This window comes from Metarhizium brunneum, chromosome 2 (assembly GCF_013426205.1).
Source record: "Metarhizium brunneum chromosome 2, complete sequence".
In the NCBI taxonomy this organism is placed as follows: domain Eukaryota; kingdom Fungi; phylum Ascomycota; class Sordariomycetes; order Hypocreales; family Clavicipitaceae; genus Metarhizium; species Metarhizium brunneum.
The window spans coordinates 2747012-2769336 of record NC_089423.1 but is presented as its reverse complement, the minus strand read 5'-3'; the positions used below and the strand labels follow the sequence as shown (position 1 = coordinate 2769336).

General features: G+C 55.6%; 5 protein-coding genes across 5 annotated transcripts; 2 read left to right on the top strand and 3 right to left on the bottom strand.

Moving 5' to 3' along the window:
• Positions 1-578: 578 nt before the first annotated feature.
• On the top strand, positions 579-2663 carry het-6_5 (Heterokaryon incompatibility protein 6, OR allele; the record flags this gene model as incomplete). Its single annotated transcript, XM_066130229.1, has 1 exon — positions 579-2663. The coding sequence occupies one exon, from the start codon at positions 579-581 to the stop codon at positions 2661-2663; it is 2085 nt and encodes a 694-aa protein (XP_065986451.1).
• Positions 2664-11304: 8641 nt separating this feature from the next.
• Positions 11305-11670, bottom strand: G6M90_00g037980 (uncharacterized protein; the record flags this gene model as incomplete). Its single annotated transcript, XM_014691672.1, has 1 exon — positions 11305-11670. One exon carries the CDS (start codon positions 11668-11670, stop codon positions 11305-11307), a length of 366 nt encoding a protein of 121 aa, XP_014547158.1.
• Positions 11671-12900: 1230 nt separating this feature from the next.
• On the bottom strand, positions 12901-14976 carry G6M90_00g037970 (uncharacterized protein; the record flags this gene model as incomplete). The annotated part of the gene is made up of 1 exon (XM_014691671.1): positions 12901-14976. The coding sequence occupies one exon, from the start codon at positions 14974-14976 to the stop codon at positions 12901-12903; it is 2076 nt and encodes a 691-aa protein (XP_014547157.1).
• A 536-nt stretch (positions 14977-15512) lies between these two features.
• G6M90_00g037960 (uncharacterized protein) lies at positions 15513-16652 on the bottom strand (the record flags this gene model as incomplete). The annotated part of the gene is made up of 1 exon (XM_014691670.1): positions 15513-16652. One exon carries the CDS (start codon positions 16650-16652, stop codon positions 15513-15515), a length of 1140 nt encoding a protein of 379 aa, XP_014547156.1.
• A 4654-nt stretch (positions 16653-21306) lies between these two features.
• On the top strand, positions 21307-22319 carry G6M90_00g037950 (uncharacterized protein; the record flags this gene model as incomplete). Its single annotated transcript, XM_014691669.1, has 3 exons — positions 21307-21519; positions 21589-22005; positions 22062-22319. The coding sequence occupies 3 exons, from the start codon at positions 21307-21309 to the stop codon at positions 22317-22319; spliced, it is 888 nt and encodes a 295-aa protein (XP_014547155.1).
• Between the last annotated feature and the right edge of the window lie 6 nt (positions 22320-22325).

The window sequence follows — 22325 nt, the reverse complement described above, 5'->3', positions numbered from 1 at the left end:
CGCCGCATGTGTGTAGTACTACCACATATTTGCGCGGAGTATTTACGGAGTAAGGCAGGGAAATGTGGGCATTGGCCTGTTTTCACGCGGCGCGCACGAGATGGTGGCGATGGGAGTCGAGAGCACGGTGCAGCAATGCAGTGGCTCGAGTTTGCAGCAACGCCGAGTTGTCAGGGCATTGTGCTCATTGTGCTCATTTTTATTGTTTTCCCTTTTTGAAGCTGTCAACGTACAAGGTGCTGTTTGTGGGTTGCCCGTCGTATCAGCGTAGCAGGGATGTTTTAAATGTCAGACTCGACGCCGCTCCGGCTTGGCCCAATTGGACCAGACATTAAAGACACAACACCACAACTCTACAACGGAGCAGTCACGGCAAGGGCTGAGATGGCAGGCTCGCGCAGAATGCCCGGCACGCCCAAATAGAGCACCCCGTCTGCAACCCCCAGCCGCAAAGAGACAGTGCACACGCGGCCACGATCCCCAACACCAGGGTTCAGCTCCAGCCATGCAGTGAAGAGCCCCCGTGCCGTCGCCAAACTTGTCCTCGCGCACCCCAACTCAACTAGATGTCGCCCGCCATGGACAGATACCAGTACGAGCCGCTGCCGCCAGACGGCAAGCACATCCGGCTGGCGGTGCTTCACCCGCGCGCGTCCCCCCGCCCAGAGGACATCCGCATCACCATCCAGCACGCGCCGCTCGAGGCCCGGCCCTTCATGGCCCTGTCGTACGTCTGGGGAGACGCAAGCGACAGGCTCGACGTCGCCGTCGCCCAGTCGTCGACCGACGCGCCGGCCAAGCGCCTCTCGGTCACGGCCAACCTGGCAGAGGCCCTCGGCCACCTCCCCTACGCCGACAGCCACCTCGTCCTCTGGGTCGACGCCGTGTGCATCAACCAGCAGGACCTGGACGAGCGCGCGCGGCACGTCTCCCTCGTGGCGGAGATCTACGCCTCGGCGGAGCGCGTCCTCGCGTGGACCGGCCCCTCCGCCCCCGGCAGCAACGTGGCCGTGAACCTGCTGCACCGCATCGCCGACTCGGTCGACCTCGACCCCGACCCCGACCCCGGGTCGCGCGCGCCGCGGCCCAGGCCCCGGGAGTCGCAGTGGACCAGGGAGAGCGGCGCGGCCAGCGCCTACTTCCGGCTGCTGCTCGACGAGCGCGTCGCCCTGCCCTGGGACGGGCCCGAGTCGCAGGCCCTCGAGGCCTTCTTCCACCGCCCCTGGTTCGAGAGGCTCTGGGCGCGGCAGGAGATTGCGCTCGGCGCCGCCGACGCCGTGCTGCTGTGCGGCGCGTCGTCCATCGCCTGGGCCAAGTTCGCCAGGGCGGCCGTCTTCCTCGACAGGAAGGCCAAGGACCCCCGGCACCCTCGCTTCCGGCGCTGGACGGCGAGGACGGCGCTCGTGGCCGACACCGCGGCGCCCCGCGTCTCGGGCCTCGGCCACCTGCTGCGGCAGATGCAGCGGACCGGGTGCGCGGACCCCCGCGACCGGGTCTACGGCGTGCTGGGGATCCTGCCGCCGGAAGCGCAGGGCCTCGCGGCGCGCATCGCGCCCGACTACAGGAAGCCCGTGGTGGAAGTGTACAAGGAGCTGGTGCTCGCGGAGATGGAGGCGACGCGCAGGGCCGACCTCGTGTCGGAATCCCGGCGGGCCGACTCCACTTGTCCGGGTCGGCGGCCGTCGTGGGTGCCGGACTGGACCGTGAGGCGGGAGCGGGACCTGTGGCCGACGCCGCAGTGCGCCGATGGGCAGTCGGCCGTGTCTGCGTGTGTGGTCGACGGGGGGCGGGGGCTGGCCATCAAGGGCGTCTTGGCCGCGACCGTCGTCGACGTTGTCCCCATGGCCGTTGCACGGAGCGCGGCGCCGCAGGATCCCATACTGCCGTCTGTCGTCGCTCTCATACACGAGGTCGCCGCCAAGCTCCATCTTTCCGATGGGCCGGGGTACCGACCGTCGCGGGCGGACGGCATGCTTGAGGCTCTGTGTTACGCACTGTCGGGTGGCTGCCTTGCCGATGACATGGCGGACGAAGTGAGGGATGCGGCCACGCCCAGCATGGCCCAGTTTCAGCGGCTGATTAGGTTTGCGCTCGACACTACGGTTGGCGACGCTTCTCCGGCGACAGAGCCGAGCCGGGACGTCATGACGGACGTCTTTCTCTGCGTCGGAAGCATGGTGCGGGCGTGCGAGGAGACGGCGCTGCTCATTACCGAGGAAGGCTTTGTCGGGGCCGGGCCGGCGCTTACACGGCCGGGGGACCAGATCTCGGTCATGCTGGGCTGCATGAGACCGCTGGTGCTACGGGCCCAGGAGGCATGGAGCGGTGGTGGTGGTGGCGGCACTGAAAACAGCAGCACGTATGCCGTTGTCGGGCCCTGCAACGCACATGGCTTGAACTGGGGCGAGGCCCTGCTTGGTCCGTTGCCGGAGGACGTGCGCCTCACATGGGGCCCGTCCGGGCCTGTTTTCAGGAGTAGAAACACGGGTGAAGATGCGGCGGCAGATCCCAGGATCGACTGGGACCTGCTGGAAGTCGGCGCCAAGGAGGATGCGTTTGTGCAGAGGGCCACCGCGACAGACGGAGTGTCCATGTACAAGAGGCCTGATGCGGCGTATTTTGCCAACAAGGGCGCCAGACTGAGAACCTTTCACTTGGTATAAAAAAAGGGGGGGGGATGGGGGGCACGGGAGGTTTCCAGAAGAACAAAGATCAATGATTGTTACGAAAACAGGTCACAAGGGCGCGCCGCACCATTTGGGGGTGTGCATAGATGATGAGAGGAGAATACCTATACGTGGGCGTTTTTGGCGTCAACAAAGCACCCGCGTCAAGGGGGATTGTAAAGGATTCAGCACAAGCCCTTCCGCAGGCGATCGGAAAGACTCGCGATGCTTTCCGGGGTCCATGTCGGTGTTGCGCAAGCGGCCGAGCGCGCGGGTATCTGGCGAAGCACACGATTCCCGCGTCGTCGGCCCCCTCCCCATCGGCGGGTGCCACCTGGACCACCGACAAGGCCCGAATGGGGAAGAAGAAAATGAGTTGAAGCAATATTCGAGGCCGGGATGGTGTAGTCATGTGGCTATCAGGCGGGCGGGTATGGGGTAATGGCACACAAAGGGCTTGTTGGCAAGGTCGAGACGGCCGCATGCGGAGCGACAAAGTCGGACGGGTGCGGAATGCGGAATGCGGGGTGTTTGGTGTCAACATTGAAGTCCCATGCATGTTCTTTGTTGGGGAGGCAGGAACAGTCCGGTCGCAGCGGTGGTGACGGACGCAAAGTGAATTTAAATTTAAAATTTAAAATTAAACCATTTATTTATTTATTTGTCTGTTTATTAATTTACCTGACACATTCGGCAACACACCGCCGCGCAGTCCCTTCCATTCTGACCAGCAGCCAACTCACCCAGTCCATTCCCCATCCGTGCGCAGAGATGCGAGCCGGCCACGAAAAAGACCAGGGCCGGCATGTGAAGCGCGTCTCGGAGGACATGTGCCTCTGCGTACATAACATGCCCAGGCAGGCACACGCATGGCCTCGAAGCCTTGCGCCCGCCATGATCCAGACACGACGACGGAAAAGTCTCTGCCAACAGCATGTCCCAGGGCAGCCAACCATGACGCAAAGCTGCGCTCCCGTTCCGGACATGTCAAGCGTGCATGCACACCGATTCCCAGTCTTGGCCGAGGGCGCATCGCCCGGGCCGACGGCCACGACGGCGTGTCAGTGTCTGAGACGCACATGAACATTGGACACGCAAATACACATCCGCGGCTCCGGCCTAGGGCGGCTGGCGGGTAAGGCAGCGCAGAGCAAGACAACAAGCGGGCAGTCGGCGCATCCCAGGGCACACACACAGGGGGGCGTGTGGCCGAGGCTGGCGACATGTACGGAGTAGGGGCTCCTGATGACACGGCCGCGCAGACATGGCAGTCTGGCGTGCGTGCCGCCGAGGGCGATATTCCGGGCCTGCGTCAAACTCTGTATTTAGAAACTCACCGACTCTTGCTGCCCACGCGCGCTGGTGCACGGGGGGGCCACGCCACGGGGGACGGCGCCTGGCTTGAGCGTACATGCAAAGTGATGAATGCGGTGTAAACGCCCAAGTCTGGTGACATGGACTCGAACGTGAACGCCATGGTTTGCGAGGTTGGAGTCGATGCAGGAGCTTGGACTCTGCGTCTGTTGATGTCGACTAGCAAAATGGCCCCAAGCGGACTGGCAGCGACATACGTGTGATTATTTTACTTTTTAAAAGGACGATGTCATTATTCACTTGCAAAGCATCAAAGGAACCAACAGGCGGTATCCTAGTTTACAATGCGCGCCCCGGCCTGGTGACCGGCCTCGCATGTACAATGGCCCTATCCCATCGTGTTGGACGAACCACCGTGATGCGAAATGCGCTCCAACCCCGCACTCGCGAGTCGTGATGGGCCAAAAATAACAAGGCATAAACCACCATGACCATGGGGATACCAGGCAACGATTGCCGTGATGCCACGCACCGCGCGAGATCGAGCTCCTTGTCATCATCGAGGGGACTGGAGCTGGAGCTGGAGCCCCCTCCCCCGCAACGGTAGCAAGTCGCCGAGGGTTGCACAAGACGTCTTCTCCTACGTCATGGGAGCACCTCGGTCTTTGTTGATTTGTACTCTGTAGGCGCCGCGCTTGAGCAGCAGTGGTTGGCGCCGAAAGCCGTCCCGGGTCGTGGGCCGGTGTCAACACCAACTGGCTGGCTGGATTTGACAAACACAAGATAATCATCCATGCGATCGCGATTGCGATTACGTATCACTAGACTACAATACAAAAACAAATGTGACGCGACGAGCCTCGCCTCTTTGCTGGATGCCGTCGCTTCCCGAGGCATCTGACGGCGCCACCAATTTCGCCCAAGTTGAAGTCGGCCCAGCACGACACGGCGCTCTCGACGGCCAACAGGGCCAGAGTCTTCTGGATCATTCATCTCATGGCAGGTGACTCTGCCCCGACGGCTTTGTCAGCGCCCTCCAGCGCCCGGAAGAAAGGGATCGGGGAAACGCCGCCCTGTAAGGCCATGACACGTACTACTACCACGAAGGGCTGGAGCACAAATGTCGCGTTGCATCGAAAGCTTGCTCTGCCGGTCGCCTGTATTACCTCCCAGGGCCTAGCTGAGCACTACCCCTCCAGCCCTCCGACCCCCGTGGGAGAGCCAAAGCAGAAGCCAGGAGTTGCTTCCGACCCTGTTAGCCACGACGGCGCACCACAGCAAGACAGCCAACAGCCCACTCGGGGGCCAGGCGCCAAGCACCCCCATCTTTTCTAGAAGCCTTCCAGCACGTGGGTGGTGTGTGTGCCTGTGTGTGTGCCGCCGCCGCCAAAAGTCACAACACAAGGCGCACAGGGCACCCCCCCCTCTACTCCGTATTTTTCCCATTGTCACCGTCTGGTTTGGCTGCTCGCGGAAGAAGGGCGAGCAAATCCCGGGTTCCCCATGCGGCATAGCGCAGAGTCCCCCCACCTGGCCCTGTTCCGCGGACCAGTCAGAAAATTGCAATAAAAAAGCGACGACTGTACGGAGTAAAAAAAAATAAATAAATAAATTCCGTGTCATTTAAAATCGGGCTACCTGGCTTGTTCCGCACGGGGTCACGCTCTCGAATTTCGGAGCCTTCCCGGAACGCTGGCCGCCGACTGGTCAGCCTTCTTTTTCCTTTCCCCCCCCCCGGCAAGAGGGCGACCAGCAACTCTGCTTTGCAGGCGAAAGGGTCCGTCGCTACTATTTCCCCGCGCGGATTGGAGATTCTCGACATCGCGGTGCCTTTTTTGGCGTGGCAGGATGGCGTTTTCGGGAGAGCGCCGACGTGAATGAGGGCGATTGTTGAATTCCCCCTCCCCGCCGTGGCTGGGGGGGCGGCCATGCAGACCCTGTGCTCAATGCTGTTATTAATGCTGGTATACCAGGCATTTGACTTGTGCAAGCAGTGACCCGGTACTTGGATGCAGTAACACCGAGATAGGGCAGAGGGCAGCGGAATAGGCGGGGAGGAGCGGAGCGGCTGCAGGCAAGGGGCGACTTGATGGCCCTTACAGGACGATTGGCCAGGTGGTGCGCGGCTCTTCCTTTTTTTTTTTTTGTGAGGTTGGGAGCTTTTCGCGTTGGATGGGAATCATAGGATGCTGCACGCAGGCATGTTGGCTTTTCGGCGAGGAAGCGCGGATATCGCTCATGCCTTTGTGCACTGTGTGTGTGCCATCCAGCAGCCAAGGCAACCTGCTGTGGACAGCGTCAATCGACAATAGCACATGCAGCCTGGCGCGGCCTGCATTCAATGGACACATCTGGCCAGGCACCTCCGGCGCCGTAAACTCTTGCAGCTACAGCGGGCAAAAACCACTGCCGAGTGCCTGGCACATGTGGCATCCCCAATGCTTCTTCAATGGATTGATTGTTCACGGTGGCGGCTTGTCAAGGGACGCTCGGCGCACACCAGGCCCTTTACCCAGCCAGTCGCTACTGCTGCCGCGGCCGACTCATGCCCGCCGCACACGGTCAACCGTGGCTTTTTCCGCCCTTCGGAAGCCCCCCCAAGCGGCTGATTGCCGGCCTATTCGTGGGCTGAGGACGGGCTGGGGGCTTGAAGAATCAAGGCTTGCGAATGTGCACATGTCAAGTCTGGTGCAGCTTCATTCAATGGGCCCTACAATACCTTGACAGTTGTGGCCCACGCGGCTCGTCCGTGAGGATGGGGAGCCACGGGCTGTGGCGCGGGCCAAAGGGACATGGCACTGGGAGCACTTGAGCTTGGGGGTTTTCAATAGCCGACCCGTGACAATTGATTGCCTTGGGCTGCGCCTAGTTTCTAGCGCTCTGCAGCCGAGGCGATGGCACCAGCCAGCAGCGATTGCCAGTGCCGGCGGCAGGAGTCGGCATCTACCTGGCCTGCCATGAAGAGACCACATGCATGTGCAGACAATGACCGCCACGCTGGCGTGGTGCAGCCGCGCTTGTTTGCCCGCCAAAATGACTGGTCTGCCCGTGCGGCTCTGCACGGCCAAGTGTGTGTAGATTCTATGTATTGTTTTTTAATTAAAAAATCATGAAATAAAATTACATGTTTATTTTTTTATATTATTATTTTTTCTTATTCTTAGTATTCTTTCGCCTTCCTCTCATAGCACCAACGTCGAGACGGGCACGGCTCCCCGGGTCTCCGACTGGCCCCATGGCCCCATCCGACACCGCTGCCTTGGGATTTCAATGTAACCATGGCCACGCGACGATGCTACCAAGCGCCGACGCTGGCTGTCTTGAAATTCACCACGTACAGGGTACTGTAGTACGAAGACGTCCAAAATATCTCATCCTTCCGCTATCTGGATATTAAATTATATTTTATTTTATTTTAAATCCAAATATTCACTCAATTTAAATGCAGCCCCGGCCTCGAGGCACGCGCACAATACCAAAAAACACAAAAGCCACCACATGGCGCCACACAGGCTCTTGGGCACACGCCCTCCCTCCTTGGCGACGGCTCCGAAGTCTGTCGCAGCAAAAGAAAAATCTGGGGAAAGAGGAAAAAAACAGAGTCAAGAGTCAAGAGGCGTCCGCGGACGTGTCAGCCATGCCGTAACGGCTCAGTGGATGGGGGTCGTACGCGCCGAATGGGGGGCGCCTGGCTCACACATGACTGACTCTGCCTGCGAGTCGGGGACGACGGCCGTTTTGCCCGGGGCTGTCCCCCGCGCGCCCGGCAAAAAGTGAGATGTGAACCGTCGCGCCGATGCGACTCAGTGAGATGACGCGGTGTTGGCTTTGGGGAAGCCACCGCTGGAAGGGGAGCTGAAACGAGACCCTGTGGCGCACTGGGCATGGGGGATGAAGCATCAAATACTACCAGTTGACGTATGTACATGCAAACTCGATGCCGGCCGTGTTGCCGGCTTCTTCCCAAGGTCAAATGGTCCTTTGTTAAGGATGCCCATGTTTGTTGTTGTTGCGGTGTAGAGAGCGGAAATATATCTCGCATCCCGTGAGTACCCGGGGCGGCGGAACCCCCAGCCCACCGCGACAGAGGTACATGGCCGTTTTGGTACCTTCAATGTCGCTTTTGTCCCGAGCTGCATGTATGTACGAGTTGACACATGCCAACTACTCCGTATTGCCTCGTTGTTTGCACATGCCCGTTTTGGTGGACGAGCCGTAGCTTCCTTTTCCAGTTGGAGTGGCGTTTTACGGGGATGCTGTCTGGTCCTTGTGCGAGGTGGGACTCTGGGGAAAAAAGAAAAAAGGGATTTTTTTTTTTTAAAAAAAAAATGAGACAGGCCCGGGCGGGGCTTCAACGGTTGGAGAATCTGGGGCGGAGGAAAGAGACAAGATCAAGGGGTCCGTTCCATCTCCTCATCTGTCATCGACAATAGAGTTTTGTTCTTGCTGGCCCTGTCTTGTCGGCATTGAAGAGCAGCAGACGTACTGATGTTTTTGCTGGCGGATATTATAATGTGGTTTTTTTGTTTAAAGAAGGGGAAAATAATACGTCTTTTGTTGGTAGCCGATTTCCTTTCATGCATGCGACCTGTCATGTCTTGCGTCTTCAAAAAACCCTATTCCTACTCCGTACTCCGTACTCCTGACGTGCAATGCGCATCGAGACATGCACAACCAACCCACGTTATGCAAGTGAGTGCGCCTGTGCTCGTGGAAAAAGAAGAAGGAATAGTAAACTCCGACTCCTCGCCATTGTTAACACCGAACAATTGAAAAGTCGCTCTGGTCCGCTCCATCCTGCTGCGTCCTTTTCAATTTCACATTGACTTGTTATTGCAGGAACACATTGCTTGAACCCCCCGTTGTCTCGACGCCCTGTGCGGGCTTTTCGCACCACCAACCGCCGCTGCGCCTTTGCTCAAAGCCCAAACACGCCCATGTGTGAAGAGGTCGATGCAAATTACCGCATGTTGGGCGGACCAAGTTGTTCAGAGGCCATGTTGCATTTTTTTTTTTTGTTCTTTCGCCCCTAAAGATTGACGTAATGATAACCAACACGGCGGCTGGGCAATATCGTAGCGACCAAGGTAGTCAAACAGCGGAACCGGCAATGTATTCCGTCGTCGACTCAGCCAACCAACCGGCTGTGTTTCACCATGACAAACCACCCGGTACTGCGAAATGTGTACTATTCCCTCTGGATGGATGGATGGATGGATTGGAATATTTGCCACGTTCCCCCGCCTGTTTGGTGTATGTATTGTATGAAATTTGTTTGTTTACCGTACTCGGCAAGACCGCACAGAATCCCATAACCACTTTGCGCAACCGAGGCTCGGCAGCGTAGTCACACCAACGGGCCGCCAGCCACGTCCAAATTCTGACATTATCGCGATGCTCGTCCCGTCACGTAATTGATCCGAACCCACCGTCTCAAGCCGCACATCCCAGCCCGCGCACGGCCCGAGAGTCAGGAACCCCGGGGGTTGGCAAGGCGTGTCCTTTTGATTGCCCAAGGGACAAGAAAAAAAAAGAGGAGGCTTGGGCAGCAACCAGGGGGTTCCCGATAGCGCGTGGAAAGTCTGGAAACCTACCCAATGCTGCCTGTTGGACATGGGGAGACTCGATTTCGGGAGGTGATGTGTGAGAAGCTGTGACAACCAGGGGGGCAAGGGGGGCGTGTCGTCGAGAACATGACTAAGTTGGGGGGGATTTATTCTCTGGTTTTATTTTTATTTTATACTTTTTAATTACTATTATTTTAAAGACTGAAAGAATAATAGAATTATGCGTGGAAGAATAGCCCGTCCTGGCATAGACGTTTTCTTCTTCATGCCACTTGCGCTGAAGCCCACACGGCACATGATTCGCATGCAGGGGAATCGCACGCGCATACTCCGTACATGGAGAATTGTCACCAGCGCCGCGCATTACGTCTATTCGACCAACTGAGATGGATATTGTATACTGACAAAGCACTTGCAGTCATGCACCAGAGAAGCCCTCTTCCACAAGACAGATGGGCTTTTCGGATCCTCTTTTCTTTGTGTAAAAAGAAAAAAAAAAAAAAGACAATAAAATAAAGCCCCCTGATTTAAAATCACCGTTGCCTGCCAATTTCATGCCCCGGCTCGCGAAATTGGCCGGCAACAAGGGGGCGTTGCTGTCCTGAAGGACAAACACAGCCACCGACCCGAGCACACGATGCCCCTGATGCGCGAACGGCGCCGGGAAGAGCCTCCCGGGGCCGGTGACAGGGGAGCCGAGTCAGCCCGTCCCTCTCATTGGCCGCTGGGCTCGACCCAAGATCGCCTGCCGAGGGTGCGGGAGGGACAATGTGTCTTCAACTCTCTTCGACCGCTGGGCGCCCAAGCAAGTCGCAGTCCCTCGCATCTGGGGACTTTGGGCGGTTGCGACTGCGAAGGTTGTGGAAAGTGCAAAGCTAAAAGTTGTCTATAATATGGTTTTTCATCTTTCATCTGGCAGGAGCGTGCAGACAGCTGGCGGTCACGTGTTCTTGGCTTGATTGCGATTGATTTCGAAAACATGAACACTGTCAAGAGGGGATTCTGTCGCAAAAACAACTGCCAACTGGTCTTGCCATCTTTGACACCAACTTCGCTATAGGGTCTCCTTCTCGCCTTGAACAAGCTTCCAATAAACTCACCATCCTTGCATCAAAAGACGTCAGACCGCATCAAGTCTCTTATACTACTTAAGAATCGCTACCGAGTGATCATGCAGTATGGGATAAGTGGAGGTGACACTTGAGCTAGCACATGTCACTGGTCTCGCACGAGTCTACGATCATCCTGGCAGTTTCTCTGACAGCGCACGCTCGCCTAGTCTGCTGTCTGCATCAGGGAGGGCGTTCCATTGGCCCTTGGTGTCTTCATCAACATTGAAGGCCACGGTTGTGCTTTGTCTGAGCGTGGAGAGGCAAACGACCGCACCATGGACGGCACAGGGACGGCACGGCCTTGACGGACGCATCCTTACTTTAACTTTTACTTTGTTTTTCGCGCTGCTAGGCCTCTCAAAGGGAGAGGGAGCGCGCGCATTGACACGCAGCATCAGCTTCGCAGGGCAGCAGTGCTCATGAACCCTGGGGAAAACGCCTACATGATGATACTACTAGCCCCAAACTATACCTTGCCCGGGCCGGGGAAGAGTCCTCTCTTGTATACCGAGTACCAAGGTTTCCTCCCATGCGACCCTCGTGGCCTGATGCCGGGGCTCCGTTTTGGTCCGTAATCAATCGACACAATACATACATACACGACCAGCACCCCCGTTGCTAAAAGCGTCAACGGGGACGCCGACGTCAGCGCTGATGGACGCCGTCTCCACCACCCGGCGTGCAAAATAAGGATGGCAGTTTGGCAGCCCGAGCATCCACGGAGGCGGCCGTTGTTTCGGGGTCGAGGACCTTGCGACGTGAACGGACCGTCCCAGCCCGAAGGCGCGCAGGCCGTCGTGACGCAGCGTCAAGTTGGACGAGATTCGCGTCTTCAGTCGTGCGCGCATGGGTGCGGGCTGGCATTGACGTTTGATGAGCAACATTGAACGTCCAAAGACCCGGCCACGTGAGGAGCCGACTGGACCAGTTGACGGTTTCGGGAACGACACGGCGTGCTGCTTCACCTGTGCAGCCCTCGACCTTGAATGACACGCTCCCCAGTGCCTGCATTTGGACCACGACACCGGCTGTCAAAAAGAAACTTCCGCCTCGTAGCACCAGAGCCCACGCCGGCCTACATGGCCCGTCACCTGGTTGGCGGAAACAAACTTCTGCGACGACGGTACCAGACCCCAGATCTACAACGGCATTACCACTGCCGTCAAAGAAAAAAGGCAAAATAGACTCTAGCAAAGCCAGACCCAGACTGCTGGGAACCTTCCACGTTACCTGCCATCAGACTATCCCCATCTCGACGCTACGTGGTGTATACGGACAATCCCCGGGAAGCTAAACGTCCCCTTGGGTTGAAGGGGTCGTCGGAGAAACACTTTCAGCTCACCATTTGACTCTAGACGCCAGAAAAAAAAACTAATCATGGATTTTAAAATACTTTAAAACACTTTTTATTCTTTTACATGGATGCATGATTTAAAAAAAAGTCTTATTCCGTGCAACGCTCCATGCAAAGGTATCTACGTATCAAAATGCGCTTCCCTCCCAAGGGTGACGTGCCGACCACCCGGCGGCACAGCTGAATCACCCAGCCGCCACAACATTCCGCGCAGCCCTTGCGATTTGTCCAAAAGAAAATAAAAATAAAAAATACTACTAGTAGTAATAATCCTCACCAAGACGGTGTGGCCTTGAAAAAAAAGAAAAAAGAATACGTACATAGGCAGTGCGACAAACGCAGCGCATAAACGCCGCTCTCCAATCGACGCGCCATAGTAGGCGCCCGGCAGCTGGGGCTCAGATGCCGGCAGGGTCGCATTTTGTCGTATTATCGTATAACGTTGTTGCCGCAAACCAAGGCTCTCAGCCATGCGCGGACACGTGTTTCCGCCGCGTTTGTGAGCGGTGAGCGGCGCGTATGCATGTGTGCTGAGGCGTTTGCGTTTTGGAGCGGCACACAGGATTATCATGGCTTTGGGGGGGGCGTGGCGGAAATCACACAGCCGTCGACCATCGCAGCGGGACGAATGGCAGTGGACACTGTCTGATGCCCTGTGATTCTCAAGCATTGGAATCGTAGTACTATGAGATGTCTGGTGTCAACGAAGAGCGAGTGATGCCCGTGGATTAAGTAAAATACTGCCTGGTAATTGGTTCTATGCCGTGCTTGCAACTTTGCAGCCTACACTACAATACAGGCGTGAACCAACACCTAACTGTTGGGTGCACCAGCAGACATTCCAACCAACCAACACATTGTAGCATTCTACCAACTTGAGAAGGCAATCACCCCTCCTTCTTGTTCACGTCCCCAAGTCGCTTGTACTTTCTTGGGTCCTTGCGGCTCATGGTCCGCTGGTCTCTGGTGCCCTTGCCGCCCTCCCAGAAGCCTCTGCCCTTCTTCCCAATGACACTGCGTCCGCAGAAACCACACGCCTCCACCGCGTAGTTCTGCTCCCGGCTGCACCATCCGCATATCATGCGGTTTGCCCACTCGTTGACGTGGTCCTCGGCACCGTCGTGGCACTTGTCGCACGCGTGCACGCGCTGGCAGCACGAGAAGCGGAACCAGCGGAATGACTTTCGGTAGTGCGCGCAGGTGCCTCTGTCCGGGAGCGCCTCTCCGGCGTGGAGGCCCAGCTTCTCCGTCCTTCGCCGGGGCCCGACGGTCGCCGGCGGCAGGGACCCGGGCGATACGAAGAGAAACTTGACTTCGGGAATCTTGAATGTGAACTTGCCGTGGCACTCGCGACAAATGTTGGTCATGGTTTCACCCCTGACCGACACGAGTCCCTGGCTGGCAGTTGAGCAGCGTGCGCACGTTGGGATAAAGGTGCTGGGGAGCATGTCGGCTACTTTGCAGCCGGACAAATCGATAAACCCCGCGCGGGACGAGTTTTCGTGGACGAGGGTCTGGCTGAACTTGGCCGTGAGCTGCGTGGCGCACTTTTTACAGCTTGCCATCTTCTCCGTGCCTGGCTTTAGACCCGTCATGTCGTTGACTGTTTTGCAGCGTTCGCATTTTACGCTGATGCTGAGAATGGACACCTGTATGACTTCGATGCCGTGTAGCTCAATGGACGGGAAGGACATCATGGTGCCTCGCTCTTGAACTTCTGTGACTTGTGATGGCGCTGGTTCCGGCTCCGCGCCCGACTCTGCATCCGCCTTGTGCAGTAGAACAACGCCGCCTTCTCCATCCGATGCGCTGGAGTAGGATTCGTCTGAATCTTCGTCATCCTCTACAAAATCCCATTCAGGTGGTCGCGGTATGACTTTGACATGGCTTCTTTCTTCAGCAGACACACCGGACGGCCCGGCGACAAATGTGTCGACTGTATTGGCCTTGTCTGTGTCTTCTTGCTTCTTGGCCGCAGCCTTTTGCGCCATCGATTGGGTTTGCTTGGCTAGAGCATGTATGTTCTGGACAAGATAGTTCATGTGGCTCATCAGAGACATGGACTTTTGCTGTGCTGCCTTGACCGCAAACAATGCCTCCACTGGTTCCGCATCAACGCCATCCGCCTCGTTGAGCTGGATTCTGAGATCCTGCAGCGGGTACAATAGCGGAACGATGAGGTGGAGACTGTTGACGGAGTGAAGGCCAGGAGGCAGCTCATTCCTTCTCTTCGGCTCGATCGGCAAGGTAAACACAATCCCATCCGCCGAGCGTCGAAACCTAGGCAGCCTGCCCATGCGTGCCTCCAGTTGGCGAACTTCTTGGGCTCTCCTCGCCTTGGCCTCGGCAATCTGCTCCTTTGAGTATGACTCCTCCGGAATATAGGGTCTTGCAGCTGGCTTTGACTTGACTGGCTCAGTTGGCGCGCCGCTCAGTTCCGGCGTCGGGACAGAGACGGCATCATCCAGATGCCTTGTATCCTTAAAGGCCACCAACTTGACTGTTTCTACCTTTTCCTCGGACAGAAACTTTTCCAAGTTCTTATCTAGAGCATTCACAATAGAGAGAATAGTGGCTCCCTTCCTCTCCATGGCCAGCCTGTCCCAACCCCTTTCGATATTGATACCAAACCCCCGGGGGATGTTGCTGTTCTTTACACGCAGCTCCGGTCTTTCATCCGGATAATTGGCGGGGACGCGCACATGGCACTCGAGGTGGGCCAGTTCAAAGGGAAAGTCGGGGTCTGAGGGCTTCAACTTGAACACCAGGGACGTGGTCCCATCAGCAGCAGTGGACTCCTTTGGGGAGAATCGTCGTCGAAGTTGCTCGACCTGATAACCACGAGGGTCATCTGCCTGGGAAGTCGGGACCGGTTTGGACACGACCCTAGAAGATGGTGCTTCTCCCACAGCCTGTTTTCGGGTCCGTGGTGGGCCGTCGGTCTGAGTCTTCAAGGCGATCATGGCTCCCCGGGTAGAGACGACGTTGCCAATGATGAGTGGAATGATGAGTGGAATGACGGGTGAGATGGAGGATTGATTTGTTTTCTGGATTTTTTTTGTTTTGTTTTCTGGAATAAAGGAAACACCCAACGCCGGTCAGCAACACCAAGTCAATACAATGAGATAGAATGCGATGAGAAGAAAACCCGTTGACGGGAAGAGAAGCACAGAGAGTCCTTTTATGTCACGTTCGCAACGAGGGTTGACGACGGACGTTGGGATCTGGGATGGTGGCGTTGCAAAGTGGGGTCAATGGGAGGCTCCTGCTGAATTTCACTTTCCATATCGAGTTTTAGCGCCGTTGGTGATGCCTTGACTTGATTCGCTCTGGTTTTTCACTACTGAGTAATTGATGGCTCATAATGATATTGTGAGTCACGGCCGGGATAGAGTCATAACCATCTATTGCATACCCCCTTGAAGCGTGAAAAGTAAAGATTGTATTCGCCGCTGCATGCCGCCATCATAGACGGACATGGAGCTTCCCAGCCCAGCGACTACTGTCCATTCCGGAGCAAATAAGAATTGGAAATCGCCTTGAAGCTGAACCCCCCAGAAACCTCCTTCAACACAATGCCCTCCCTCTTCCGCCCATTGATCCCCTTGCCCTCGGCCCATTCCAGAATGCCCGCCAAATCAACCGCAACTTCGCTCAGTGGCCGATACCCAGTCACAGGAACATGCTTAAGCCCCAAGCTCGGAGCCAACTCTTGGTGGACTTGCCGCGGCAGCAAGTACCTCTGCGAGTCAATGTCCCACACGTTGAATAGGTATACATCATGAATCCCTTTCTGAAATCCCTCAAAGTTCTTCTGTATCGATGATCCGCAGAGTTCGCCCTGGATGGCAATGTTGCGGTTGAGTTGGTTGAGCTTGGAGGGCAAGTCGTTTCGTAGAGCGACGGACCAGAAGGTGTTGTTTGGGTCCGGGGCAATGTCGCAGTTGCGGGAACAAACTCCCACTTTGCCGTTCGGCATGTTCCGAATCTTGTCGTGTTCGTTGTGTGCGAATGCAGGAAGGCTGTCTAGATGGGTGCCGTCGTTGCGGACAAAGTACACCGTCATGGAAGATCCATCCATCTTGGTGGACTCTTGAAAGACGGCATCACCCCACTGCTGAAATACGTTGGGCAGGTTTTGCACACGTTCCTGGTCGGTCCGGTTTATGAATATGGGAAACGGTGCCAGCCCAGCTGCGGATGGGCCTTGTTCGTGTGCCGGCGGCTCCCACTTGCGCACGCGGAGGACGTCCTCAAAGCTCATGCTCTGTATCTTGCTCTCGGCATCTTCTTTTCCATGTTGGTCCTGCATGCTGTCGAGAGTGCCTTTGATCTCGGGGAACGTGGCAAGTGGTAGAAGCAAGCCCTGGGACAAGACTTTTCGCAGCTTGATGGTCTTGATGCGGATGCCTTCGAATTCGTCCTGCTTGGTAGTGTTGACTTTGAGAAAGGAGTAGCGCTCATCAGACGCGGGCAAGAAGCTGTCAATCTCGAAATATACAGCTAAATCACCGACGTTGAATTCGGCCTTCTTCACCACGCAGGTCCATCCGTCCACGGTTGCGGCCTCGACCAGGTCTGCGCCTGGGATAGGAGTGACTAGGGCAACTCGCCTGACGGTAACGAGTCGCCGAGGCATGCTGTATAACGACAGATAATTCAAACTAGTATTGAAATGTTGAATGATTCTGATCTTGTCGCACGGAGGGTCCCGGCTTTATAAAGTCCAAAGTCAGGCAGTGACTCACTATGCTCTTTTCTTCATTCTTTACTCTTGTGCCTAAGCTTTAAGCAAAGAAACAGGCTGTCTGCCTTTCTACTAAGTAGGCGCGTCGCTAGGTAAGTAGCGGGAGGTTAATTATAAATTGACTGGATGTCCCTGTGAGAAGGAGAAATAGTGTCAACGCGAACGAACGAAGGTTCCTCCCCCTTTTTTTAGTGCAGCTGGCAATAGTTGCGATACTCCCTTAAAATGCAATGTTCCCTTTGATCTTGTCAAGCCTCCAGCCTGGCATTTCTACCCAACCTTGTTTTGTGCAACTTGAGCTCCCAAATCTGTTGGTCAGACTCATATGCCATGGATATTCGATATTCCTTAATGGTCCAGGGTAGCTATAGTTCGCTGACTTGTTTTCGGCACGGCGAGTGAACCTACCATCATCATAGCGCTTTCCCATGGTAGCGAGCCAATAAAATAAAATCGCCCTCTGCAGCTTTTGCAATTGCCATTTCAGGGCTATTTTGTCACAAAACTTAAAATCAATCACGGCCACTGACTGTCAGCATCGCGAGGGTCCTCGTGGAGCTGCCATTTAGCACTCAAAGGAGTCTCATGTCAAGTCGAGAACAACTCTTTTGTCCAGAATATAATTCAAACATGATTTATGTCTTCCCGTGGATTCGAACCACACCTCATCCTCACGTTCAATTTCATGCTCTCTTGCATCACGACGCCATGGTACTCCATACATGAACCTTGGCGCGCACCCGCCGACGTTTGGAGGAATTCACAAAAGGCTGGCACAACGAATCTCACAAGACCTGTTTACACAGCAAATGTCTTCGAGTCAGCTAACCGTCTCAAGACAGCGGCTTAATCCCTACAGACTGAGACCGAAAAGCGGCAAGTTGGACAAAAAGCAGTGTTGACAGACTCGATGTGTCACGTAGCACCATTGCCATTCTCATTCTACATACGGAGTACTACTAATCCATGAGTCCATACTCCGTACGTGCTCATGGTTTAAATGAGCCCATCACCCCGTGTCTCGGATACGGAATGCTCCAGAGGTTGCAGCCCGCCGTCTCAACTCGCCGATAGCGGGGTCCAGTATCCGTCTGTAAGGAGAAGACGACTTGGATGAATGATGCTTAGATCTTGTGCGTCGTTTTAATGTACTGGGCTATCAATACCCAATAGAACTAAACATGCCTCTTGCTGGCAAATTATCACATGGGGACATGCCGTCGCCCCCCCGGAAAGAAGAAAAAAGACGTCATTTCCCACTATTGCCCGCGAGACATCAAAAATAAGCAAGCTTGGCAACCGAGGGTGGCACTAACGCAGGCTCATCACTTCCGGTGGCCGGCGTACGTTGCAAGAGGGCTAAGGCGACGACGACGCAGGAGGGGCGTGAGCCAAGGACCGTGGGCAGCAATTCTTTGTGCACTTGATATTTTGAATAGTCTTGAAGGAGAGAAACTGAATTTACGGAGTCCGGTGATGCTGAATTGGTCGACACGATCGCTGGACGGGCTGCGGGTGTGCAGTGGGCATGCAGTAGCACAGAGCGGCGGCTATGACGATGCATCATCCGACGGTAGGCGTCATCGTAGGTCTGCGAGAAACTGATTTGGCCCTCGCGGCAGGTGTATGTACTTGGTTTCCATGTAGGCAATGCCAGGGCCTGTACTCTGTCCGTCTCGTCATGTCGCCAAAAGTCTTGGTCTCCGTGACAGCTTCACCGTGACCACGGGGTCGCTGAGTTGTCCCGCGGCAGGTGAAGACTAAAGACTGCCATGGCCAGCTCCACGGCGGCCAAAAATCCATCACGTAGTCTGAGCCTGTGAGAGAGCATGCGTCCTCACCGCAACATGTTTTGGGCTCAGGGCGTGTGTTCGAATCCGACCCTTCTGAGCACAGTCACAGCAAGGCTTCATTCATTTCAGGCGGGACGGTCCCGCAAGCTGAAAGTACCTTTGGGAACAAACACAAGCGAGGTGGAACATGCCGAATCCCCAAAGTTGGTCTCGCATGCTGTGCTTGACCGGGTCGGCGGCCTTGACGGTTGACGGGCTGGGCGCGGCCACGCGGGTACGATGAGGATGCATCTGGCTGCGTCGTGTGCGATGTGCTGCATTTGCCACGGGCGGGAATGACGGATGGGGCAACATGGGGGTTGATTGCCAGCTCAGCAAAGCGAAGGCAGATGACCCAGATGACCAAGGGTGAGATGCAGCGTGGGAGGCGTGTGAAAGGCGTGCGAATGTGTGAGGCCAAAAGAGGCGGGGAAAGAGTCTGGCATCTCACCAGCTCATGTCAAGCGTCAACTCGTGCATCTGCGACCAGCAGAGGCAGGCGCGACCTGGCAGGAGGGCGGTGAGATCGCCGCCGCCTTGGGCCAGCGAATACGGTTGGCCGGAAGGGGACATGGAGCAGGCCCATGTGGCATGGTTTATTAATTTATTATTTTTATTTCCCTTTATTTTATTTTGTAGAATTATTTTATTTTATTTCATTTTTTTTTTAAAAAAAGGAAAACAAAAATAACTGCTCGAGACATCCATCCGCCTCCGCCCCTTGGTTCATATTTAAGCATTACGGATGCGGCCCGAGAAGCACACACACCTACATCCACCTGTTTTGCATTTCCATGTCGACGGCAGTTCCCAGGCACAAGTGACCAGTCCCAAAGTGCTCGACTTTTTTCATGGCAATCGTCTACATGTAGCAAATCTCGTCGTCTCTCACCGTCAGACTCTTGGAGTTGACAGGCGCCGGCTCCGTCTACAGAAACAAACCACCAGGCCATCAACACCACCATCAATCACCCTCAGCCAGCGCTCAACTCGCCTGGCTCTACCTCGTCCTCGTCCTCCTCTTCCTCCCGCCTCATAGAGCCCAAGTGGCACCCCTCCGGAACAGACGGTGAGAGCATCCGCTGCGTCCACTCTCCGCCACCATGCAAAGGCGGCCAAGCTGCCATCTGCTGACGATCCACGGAGCACCACACGCTTGCGGCAGATCATGTAAGCCACAGCGCAGAAGCAAACACAACAGGCTGGAGCATGTATGTAGAATGTAGAATGTAGAATGTAGAATGTAGCATGTAGCATGTAGCATGTGTGCCAGTGTGCATGTGTCCCTGGGCGCCTGAAGGCCTGCAGCATGTCCAGGAGTCCAGGACCAGAGCGTGTGCAAGAATGTAACCTCGCACTCTGGGGGCGTCGAGTTCCGCGCCGTGACTTCAGCTGGACGACGTGCTGCCGAACGCCATGATACCGGACGAGCATGCCCTCCTTGACCCCTCATCCGCCTGCTTGTATCATGTTGCACCGCCTCAGCTGGCTGCCTAATGTAATTGCAGGTCCGAATGCTGATGGATGGTGTTTTGACACGACCCAACGCTTACATATGAGGTCGGCCATTGACAAATGAGAATCTTTTCATGTCCACGGGGCCCAAAGAGTAATAACAGTGATGGTGATGGTAATAATATCGCAACATTGATTTGAATTCGAGTTTTCTTTTATTTCTGCCGGATAAGCACGCGACCCTGTTTCATCCCTGGACATGCGAGTGCAACCCTAATATTACTATATTAGTTTTGCGTCACGACGTCTCTCGAGTTCTCGACTCACACATTTCCAGACGCCGCCACTGAAGGCTTTGATGGGAGGCACATGACTGCTCGTGACACTTGGGACATCGGTAGCTGTGAAATTGCACCAGGTCGCCTTCATGTAAGCACCATGGTAAGCCGTAGGCTCAACTGACCAGCTGGAAAATCGGCATGCCCGCCTTACGAGGCAGTAAGAGAAACTCGTGGTTTCCCTTCCCAGTAAACGAGTCCTTCCACTGCCAAGTAGAAATGCCCCTTCAGACCCTGCATGCCCTCCCGTCGCCATCATTCCAGCCTCCAGGTATCGAAGAGCATTGCTCAATCATTCGCTTGTCCACGCGTCTCTCGCAGGGGGCCGCATCATCAATGTCGTCTCCCGAGCAGCTCTAAACTCAAAACTGGAAAGGAAGCGAAAGAGACTTCGTGAAAGATAGCCAGGAGCCAGGCACCCCGGGCACCGAGATTTGCAAACATCTACTCCGTACTCTGTAGCTCGGGACGATTGGTTGTGCGACATCTGGAGGGTTCAAGAGGACAAAGCTGATTGGTCCATCGCATCCATCGGATTGTCCAACGTCAACCCGACCCACAGTTTCCCAAAGAGGCAAACGAGCTTAACGGCTTTCAAGACGATGCCATTCCCATGGGCATACTGTCATTATTGTAGACGCCAGCACGGAATCAATCTGATACAAATTTGAACTGAATTAAGCTGTGGGCTGTGGGCTGTGCTATTCGAAGCTGGCGCCGCATCGTAAACTCGTCGGATTCTATCCGAGGCACTTACACGTAATGTTGGAGAGGTATAACTTATAAGAGCCACCCAGCGGGAATGTGCCTCGTTGTAGAACCTAGCATCTTGACAACAATCGAGTCTTGTTTCAGAAGCCAAAAAGAAGAATCCAAATCCTTCTTGTCTAATAATCCTTAAACGACAAATTTACACCCAAAATGGCCGACGACAAGGATGTCTGGATGTACAACCCATCTTTTGCCCTGGCCGTAATTGGCACAATCGTATACGGCCTGATTTTCACCGCCATAACATACTTGACATTCTTCCGCTACAGAGCCTGGTATTTTACTGTCGTGGTTGTTGGCGCGGCAGTCGAAGTAGCCGGCTATGTTCTCAGAGCCTATTCTGCCAGGAACCGCACCATATTGGTAAACTTGGACGCCCGCTGCAAGCATCAGAGGTCTCAGCTATGCGGAAATCTAACGAGAGCTCCATAGGTCCCGTTCGTCCTGACACTGACGTTTACCGTCCTCGCGCCCGTATTTGTCGCCGCGGGAAATTACCTTCTCATCAGCCGCCTCATCCGTGCCGTCCTGCCCCCCTCGCATCATCGCGTTCTTGGCGTCCCCGGAAATCGACTTACACCCATCTTTGTCGTCTGCGACGTCGTCTCGTTCCTTATACAGGGCAGTGGCTCTGGAATTGCCAGTTCGGATAATTGGCAAGGCGAAAAGGAGAAGATTGGCCGCTATGTGCTTATCGGAGGGCTGTCCTTTCAGCTCGTCGCCTTTGGATTGTTCCTCTGCGTGTTTCGGCGCTTTCATGTTTTGGCCAACAGAATGGCGAGACCGGAGGCCCCCACGGGATGGCAGCAGGTTGTTCTATCCGTGTACATTTCCAGTGTCCTGATCATGGTAAGAAAGAAGACCACTTGCCGAGTGCAGAGACTCCACGACTCTGACAAGACCAGGTTCGGTGCATCTATCGTGTTTGCGAGTTTGCCGAGGGCATGAATGGCTATGCCTTCCGCACCGAGTGGCTGTTCTGGGTGTTTGAGACCTTGCCCATGATTGGCGCCATTGGCATCTTCGTCATATACCACCCGGGCCGATTCCTCGGTCAGGATGGAGCGGCGCAGCCCAAGGAGTCTCGGTCTGACGAATCCATGGAGCTCGCTGGCAAGCGAGGGTGGTTCCGGATGAGACGTGTAAACGGCAGTCCTGCCTAAAGCAAC